Below are 7788 nucleotides of genomic sequence, written 5' to 3'. Positions count from 1 at the left end.
AGGCCAAATACACATTCTTGTGTCCTCTAGAAAAGAAAATCTTGACACTTCAACAGTTGCCACACATAAGACCAACAAGGTGTTTATTATCAAGGCACAAGCAAACCCATGACACTTTCAACATTGTTTTTTAAACAACGGTATTTACCTCCAAGGACTTTTTGCTTTCTTGCCCTTGCCACTCCACAAGCGATCTCAGTGGCTTGCACTTCTGAAGTGCCAGCTGGTATCCAGAGATTTCAAAGGAGCTAGAAGTGTCTTTTGCCTGTGTCACCAAGGTAGCGTGAGCTCTGGGTGCAAGGCAGGGCTTTCCTGAGCACCTTCCTGATGGCCTCCCTGACCTCCCTGTTCCGCAGGCTGTAGATGAAGGGATTGACCAGGGGTGTGAGGACAGTGTAGAAAAAGGAGAAAGCTTTGTTGAGGTGTCTCAGGGTGTCTGTTCTGGGCAGCATATAGACAACAAAAAGGGTGCCATAGAAAATGGTGACAAGAATGAGGTGAGAGGAGCAAGTGGAGAAGGCCTTCTGCCTGCCAGTGCTGGATGGGATCCTCAGGATGGCAGCTATGATGCAAATGTAGGAGGCCAGTGTGAACAGGAAGGGAAAAACTACATCGAAGATACCAAATATGAAAGAAACAATTGTGATTGCTCTGGTGTCACTGCAGGCAAGCTCCAGCAATGGTGTTAAATCACAGAAGAAGTGGTCAATGGCCTTGGGGCCACAGAACTGCAATTGCGATAACAAGACTGTGACTACCACCAGCAGCAGTGAACCCCCCAGCCAAGATGCAGCTGCCAGGTGTAGAGAGACCTTCCAGGTCATGAGGCTTGCATAGAGCAAGGGCTGGCATATGGCAAAATACCGATCGTAGGACATGGCCGTCAGCAGGTAACACTCAGTAGTCGCAAAGGAAGCAAAGAAGTAGAACTGAGCAGAGATGCTGCTGTCCCCAGTCAGGAAGCTGGCCAGCAGCTGGGGCAGGATGGTGGGGCTGTAGCAGGTCTCCAAGGAAGACAGATTGCCCAGGAAGAATTACATGAGGGTGTGCAGATGCTGGTCAGCCACCACCAGCACAACGATGAGGATGTTCCCAACCATGGTGACTGAGTAGATCATAAGCAAGAGGAGGAAGAGCAGGTTCTGGAGCATGGGGACATCACGTATTCCCAGCAGCACAAAATCCGTGGATGATGTCCCGTTGTCCCTTTCCCCTTTGCCTTGCAGTGTCGTTTGTCTTTTATTTCCTCAATAGCCACAAAGAGGGGCTATGAGAAAGAAACTCATTTCAGCATTTACTGTCAATATTTTTTTTTTTGTAGGACATTGCTCTCCTCACAGTAGCTGTATGTGTTTCCTGCCTAGTGAAAGCACAAAATAAATGTTCTTCCTGATGGGTAAAGAACACTCATTGCAGCAGAACCACTGCAGACTCGAGAGGGGAGCTGCCCAATGGAAGGTCTTTCTCACTGCAGAATAAATCTGTGATGTGCATTTGCTCACACAGAAACAGACAATTTGATATGCCTGTGGGCATGCCCAGGAAGACGTGTTACAGGTGTCGAGGATCGACATCCTTCTGCTCTCAGGAAAGAGAAGGTGTGCCAGGGAAAACAAACCCCACTCTCCAAAAGAGCCTTGTTGTGTGAAACGCCATGCCAGACACCACCCTTCCTCCAAAGCAAGGGACAGGCACATCGCAGGGTGAGTAGCAACAGCTCTCTTAAACACTTGCACAAGAAGGAAAGGATTCCCACCCCACTCCTCCCCCATCACCCAAGAGGCCAATTTCTTCCCTTGAGAAAGAGCAGATGATAAGTTACTTGTCCCAGGGCAGCCCCTCACATCGTTCGTTTCCAGTGCTGTCTGCTCAGCCCGGCTGTGGGGTGCTACATGGCCAGCTCCATCCTCTGGCGCATCTCCAATAAAGCAGGTGGGAGTTGGTGCCCACAGGCTGAAACATGCAGCTACAGACTTCAGTGCAGAAAGCTCTGATTTGAACGAGGCTGCTGTAAGTGCCAGGTGGTTGATGAGAGAAAAGGTGGGGCTGTGGGTAGGGCTGAAGAATGGCCACAGATTGTCAACATAAAGGGTCTTGATTTTTGTATACATTCAAACTCCACTGGAGATGCTCAGGATCAATATGGACTGAAGATTCCTGATCTCACAGAATGTATAAGCAGAAAAATGAAGAAAAGTGGGGAAAAAATGAATCCTTTCTTACTGTTTAGTATTGACATCTTTTGACTTTGACTGCACTCCTGAAACCTCTCCTATTAACCACATAAGAATTGAAGACCTAAAGGAAAATGATGCACAGAGCCTTGGCTCCTTAGGGAGTTTTGCATGTTAATGAGCCCTCTGGTGCCAAGCTCCTGAACTGCAGATCCTGAAAGATTGGACAAGCCTCTGAAGAAGTAGAAGTCAGCAGCAAACGTCCAAGTTTCTGAGACTGTTAGTGGGCTCCACTGAAGACCGTCACTGAAGACACCATGGAGGGAACGACCATGTGGCCCACCTCCATGTGGATGTGGCTGTGAAAGCCCTATATGTGTTTCAGCAATCACGATGGCCAAGGCCTGGCCGTCGTCCCCCGAGGAGGGCGATCCGTTCCACCAAGCGATGCTAATGGCTCTTCCTGGGAGCGGTGGGATATGGGGGTGTGTGATGCCGAGTGCAGGACAGTGTTAGGACATTTCCTAGGCTCTGTGGAGTGAGGGTGAGGAGGCAATGAGGCTCTGGGCTGTATGGAATCACTGTTTTCTCACAGGTGTCAGTGGAAGAGACAGTTGCCATAACAGGGAGGATAAACACTTCAGCTCTGCTGAAATCAGTCCAGCCTCTCGGCCATCCCCACCACAGATGGTCCTACACTGTCCTATGCCTCTGCCTGTTTCCCTGCAGATTTTAGCCACCCCACTGCTTCCCACCTTGCTCTGACCCTATGTTATCCCAGGTTTTACTGATGTCCTTCTGTCCTCACTGGCTGTTGCTTCAAACACAAAGCTGAAGATTTGCCAGTGCCTGTGAGTTCCCCACAACCTATCCGGTTTCCTTCAAAGCCCTCCTGATGCTCCTCTAGCTCCCAAGATGTCCCAGCCCCACACTTGCTTGAATCCTCTATGTATATCCACATCCCAGCACTGAGATGCACATCGATCTTCTCCTGCATCCTTTAAAGTCAACGCTCAACCTACTTCACTTCAGCATGACAGCACACACACCCACACACCCCCTGCTATTTCAGGTACTCTTCCAACCCTTAACACACTTACTGCTGGGCACACCCCGCTCTCTCCCTGCACTCCCATGGGTCTCACAAACCCTTCCCGCTTCCCCTGCAGTTATGGGACCTCCCTCTGGGAGGGTCATGCATTTTCCAGCATCATGGATGGTTCTTGTGGTCCATCCAAGTGTGGGCAGTGAAGGAGGGGAAGAGAGCAAGGCCAGCTCATGAGGAGTGACTGAACACAGCCATCCCCAACAGCGGGCATTCCCTCTCTGCCAGGGTGAGGCATGCACACAAGATGGAGACATCTTCCTTATCTTTGCTGTGCACAAGAGGGGACTTTCTTCCTGCCACCTTCCCAGGAAAAAACTCCTCCTCCTTCTCCTCCTCCACCCTCACAGATCGACTGCTTTCCATTTCTGGGCTCAGGCATGGCTGGAAGGATTTGCTAAAGCCATCGGTCATCACCTTGTTTCTCAGGGACATCTCCCGACCCTCTCTCCCAGGCCTACACATGGCCAATCACTGCTGCTCAGGGCCAATCACTCTTCAGCAGCAGCTGGTCAGAGCTGGCCATTTCCCCGATGCAGGCACTGAGCCCAGCAGGAGAATGGAGATGGCCTCACAGCCAGACTTACCCATAAACTGGGTGAACGGCCAGTGCTGGAAATGACTGGTGAGAGAGGCTGGGAGGTGAAAAAGGCCCTGGGCCACCTTCCTGGTCTGTCCGTGCCACCAAGGACACAGACTGGCCTCCTCTCTCCTGTACCTGCGTGTCTCAGCTCGCATCCAGGAGCCCTGTCTGTGCACCACAAGCCCCCTGATGCGAGCCCTCATCCTGCACGGTCATGCAGTACAAGCTGCACACTGATGTTTTTCTCTTGCAGGAACTTTCCAGCTCAGCCCAGCTCCCTCCAAGACCTCCTACCTCCCCTGCCCTCTCTCCAGCCCAGCCCACTCTGGTCTGGCCCCACAGCACTACTTGCCACAGGGTGCTGCAGAGCTCTGGCCACTCACCCCAGAGCCCCAGCCCCTCTGAAGGGCACAGCAGCCCCTGGGGGGCAGTCCCAGAGACGGGGGGCCACAAGGACAAGGAGATCAGTGGCACCCTGTGTCCCCTGTTCTCCTCTCCAGCATATCCTGAGAGGTCCGCAGCCCCTCCGGACCATCCCGTCTCCCCAGGCTGGCACAAGAGCCCTAGTCCTTGCAGTCCTCAAGAGCTCCTCATCTCTCTAGCACAAAGCAGCCTTCTCCAAGCTGGTGCAGCCAGAAAGGCGTTTCTGTTTCCGATTTATTTCTCCTATGCTGAGGATGGATCATAGACCAAGAAGTTGCTGCAGGTACTTTTAATTTCTTAAAGAAAATGGTTTCCTATTTATACAAAGACTCTGGGTCACACAAAATGGGGTGAATCATTAAGGGGAGGAATACTTATATGTAATTGAAAACAACAACTTCCAAAGTGGGGAAAAAAAAAAAATGTAGGAAAAGCAGACTTGGCCTGTCACGACAGACGCTGGGAGGCAGCTGCAGAGGAAGGTAGGCAGCCTATGGCTGCTGAAAGACATCCAGTTACCAGTTTGCTCAGGGCATCCTTGAGCTCCTGGTTCCTCATGCTGTAGATGAGGGGGTTCACTGCTGGAGGCACCACTGAGTACAGAAATGACACCATCAGATTGAGAAGTGGGGAGGAGATGGAGGGCGGCTTCAGGTAGGCAACCATGGCAGTGCTGATAAACAGGGAGACGACGACCACGTGAGGGAGGCAGGTGGAAAAGGCTTTATGACGTCCCTGTTCAGAGGGGATCCTCAGCACAGCCCTGAAGATCTGCACATAGGAGAGCACAATGAAAACAAAACACCCGAAAACTAGAAAAGCAATAAAAGCAATAAGCCCAACCTCGCTGAGGTAGGTGTCTGAGCAGGAGAGCCTGAGGATCTGGGGGACTTCACAAAAGAATTGGTACAAGGCATTGTCTTTGTAGAGTGGCAGTGAAAAGGTATTGGCCGTGTTCAGCAGAGTGTTGAGAAACCCACTGCCCCAGGCAGCTGCTGCCATGTGGACACAAGCTCTGCTGCCCAGGAGGGTCCCGTAGTGCAGGGGTTTGCAGATGGCAACGTAGCGGTCATAGGCCATGACAGTGAGAAGAAAATATTCTGATGATAGAAAAAATAGAAACATAAAGACCTGGAGAGCACATCCCCCATAAGAGATGGCCCTGGTGTCCCACAGGGAATTGGCCATGGATTTGGGGAGAGTGGTGGAGATGGAGCCCAGGTCAAGGAGGGAGAGGTTGAGGAGGAAGAAGTACATGGGGGTGTGGAGGTGGTGGTCACAGGCGATGGTGGTGATGATGATCCCATTGCCCAGGAGTGCAGTCAGGTAGATGCCCAGGAAGAGCCAGAACTGCAAGAGATGCAGCTCCTGGGTGTCTGCGAATGGGGTCTATGGTTAAATCCGCTCGTGATATCAAAGAGCTTTTCCCCACTGTCTCTCCCAAGGCACCCAACCCTGGAGCAGAGCTGTGAGGATTTTGTTTTGTTTATTCTGCTCTAGTGGTCCCACCAACCCCGAGGAGTGTTTTTAAGGTAGAAATCCTTGGCATTAGTAGTGCCCTCCAGGTGAAACCTTGTGGGTCCTGAGAAGCAAAGGTGCCGTCCCTTAGTGCAGAGTGAGGACAGCCAGTGTGTCCATCAGCCCTGGTCTCAGCTGCCTTGTGCTGGCACCTCTTTGAGCTGGAGGACGATAGCACTCAAGTGTTCTCCCCAAATGAAACTGGACGCTGCTGAGAGCAAAAGAAATGCAGTTTCCAAGTGCAGACCTCCAAACCCCTCACCCTGCCTCAGCGTACCCAAGGAGGAGCTCAGCTCTCCCCTCCCAGCCAGGGGCACAGAGGGCTCACTGCCGCTGCCTGCGTGGAGCCACCCAGCAGCATTTCTGTGGCCTTAGCGCTGACTTGTCTTCTCCATGGGGCTCCTGCAAAACACAGAGATGCCATGGGTGAGCTGTGCCCTTCTGGAGGGCACCCTGCAGCCCAGCAGGACCCCCCAGGGAACGAGTCAAACATCCTAATAATGGGGCATCCAAAAAGTGGATTGGCTCTCTCCCAGCCCTGCAAAATGCATTGCCACAGGCTGTGCTACATCTACATGGGAGAGGAGACCTGATGGGGGGTGGTGTGTACTCCAGGGGAGGTTTCTGCACTGCAGGGGATGGCAGGGAGGTACCCAGTTCCCCCTCCCACAGTCTTTCTGAGAGTAGCTCCCTCTCCCTCCCTGCCCATGTCTCTGCTGCCTGGAGCTCTCCCTGCCAGGAGCTATTTCTCTGTCCCCACGTGTCTGCTCCCTGCCAGTGCTCAAGACCCCAACGCACCCGCTGTGTGCTCAGCTCTGCCCTGCAGACACCTCCTGGCAGCAGGGCACTGCCCAGGGGCATCTCTGCGTGTGCAGAAGCTAAGGAGCAGCTCAAACAAGTCCCACAGAGACCACCTAGGTGCTGCTGCCCTGCTGTCTGTAGGCTGAGCAGTGCCTTAGGGGACTAGATGAGGTTCCTTGCAGACCTACCCATCCCTCAAAGCAATGCTCCTGGAGTCTTGGTGTCTTGTCCAAATTCAACACCTCCATCACTCCTTCCCTGCCCTCTCTCCTCTCCCTCAGTGCAGGACATGAACTGAGGGTCGGGAAAGCAACTTTGTCTCAAAGAGCAACTTCATTGACCTTCCTATGGCAAAGTCTCCTCTGGAAAGAGTCACTTGGTGAGCTTGACCTGGGATCTCTCAGTGTAACAGATAAGGTGTCTCAGAGGGTTGTCCACACCTGACAGATCCATTTCTATTCCCACCCATCCAACTAGTATAACCTTTATTGCAAACACTCAGGAATGCACAAGCTGAAGCAGGAAAGCCTTGCCTTGACTGTCATCTTTGAAAGATCCTCTCCAGAAATGTGCTGGGGGTGATGTGGAGCTGTTAGTAGCCCTGACACAGGCAGCACCCTCTTGACAGCAGAAGGACCCTGCCTGGCTAGCGGTCACTCCTTCCACCCTGAGCTTCTCCCCGCAGTGCCCTGGGGAGCTCCCTGGGCAGGCTGAGTGCTGACCCTGGCAGGCAGCGGAGTCCCTGCCCCGGCTCACAGTGCCCTGGGGTGCAGGGACCCTGCTCGGAAGGACAGCCCTGGGCACCCCTGGATGCACACCTGGTTTCAAACCCCTACAGCCATCCCCGGGAGAAGGCAGCCATCGTGCCCTGTCCCTCTGACAGTGCAGGGAGGAATCCCTGCTGTGGAGCACATCCTTCTCCTCTATACTAGGGAATCTGTGAGAGTCCTCTGGGAAGTTCCTACAGGCTATGGGATGAACCAGGTCTTGGAGACCCCTGCAGAATACTTGTTATTATTGCCCTGCAGCTCAGAGACGCTTCTTCCCAGCACTGCCATTTTCCTGCTCAGAGAGAGAGTTCAATCTAAATATCACCTATCCTTGTCCCATCAGTAGCAGAATACCCAGTGAGTGTGAGGGATCTCCTTTACCGCTTCTGAGGGAAGAGATTCAGCTGAGGCAAT

General features: G+C 52.7%; 1 protein-coding gene and 1 pseudogene across 1 annotated transcript; both read right to left on the bottom strand.

The window, feature by feature from the left end:
- Positions 1–248: 248 nt before the first annotated feature.
- Positions 249–3714, bottom strand: LOC132320273 (olfactory receptor 5AP2-like; annotated as a pseudogene).
- Positions 3715–4732: 1018 nt separating this feature from the next.
- On the bottom strand, positions 4733–5542 carry LOC132320272 (olfactory receptor 14J1-like). The gene has a single exon (XM_059832546.1). It carries the CDS (start codon positions 5540–5542, stop codon positions 4733–4735), a length of 810 nt encoding a protein of 269 aa, XP_059688529.1.
- Positions 5543–7788: the final 2246 nt, after the last annotated feature.

This window comes from Gavia stellata, chromosome 34 (genome assembly GCF_030936135.1).
Source record: "Gavia stellata isolate bGavSte3 chromosome 34, bGavSte3.hap2, whole genome shotgun sequence".
Classification (NCBI taxonomy): domain Eukaryota; kingdom Metazoa; phylum Chordata; class Aves; order Gaviiformes; family Gaviidae; genus Gavia; species Gavia stellata.
The sequence above is the reverse complement of the archived record's forward strand: the minus strand, read 5'-3'. Positions and strand labels throughout refer to the sequence as shown.

What these genes read in the sequence shown, in the direction of transcription:
- LOC132320272 (XM_059832546.1), bottom strand. Translation starts at nt 5,542, where the DNA reads ATGTACTTCTTCCTCCTCAACCTCTCCCTCCTTGACCTGGGCTCCATC.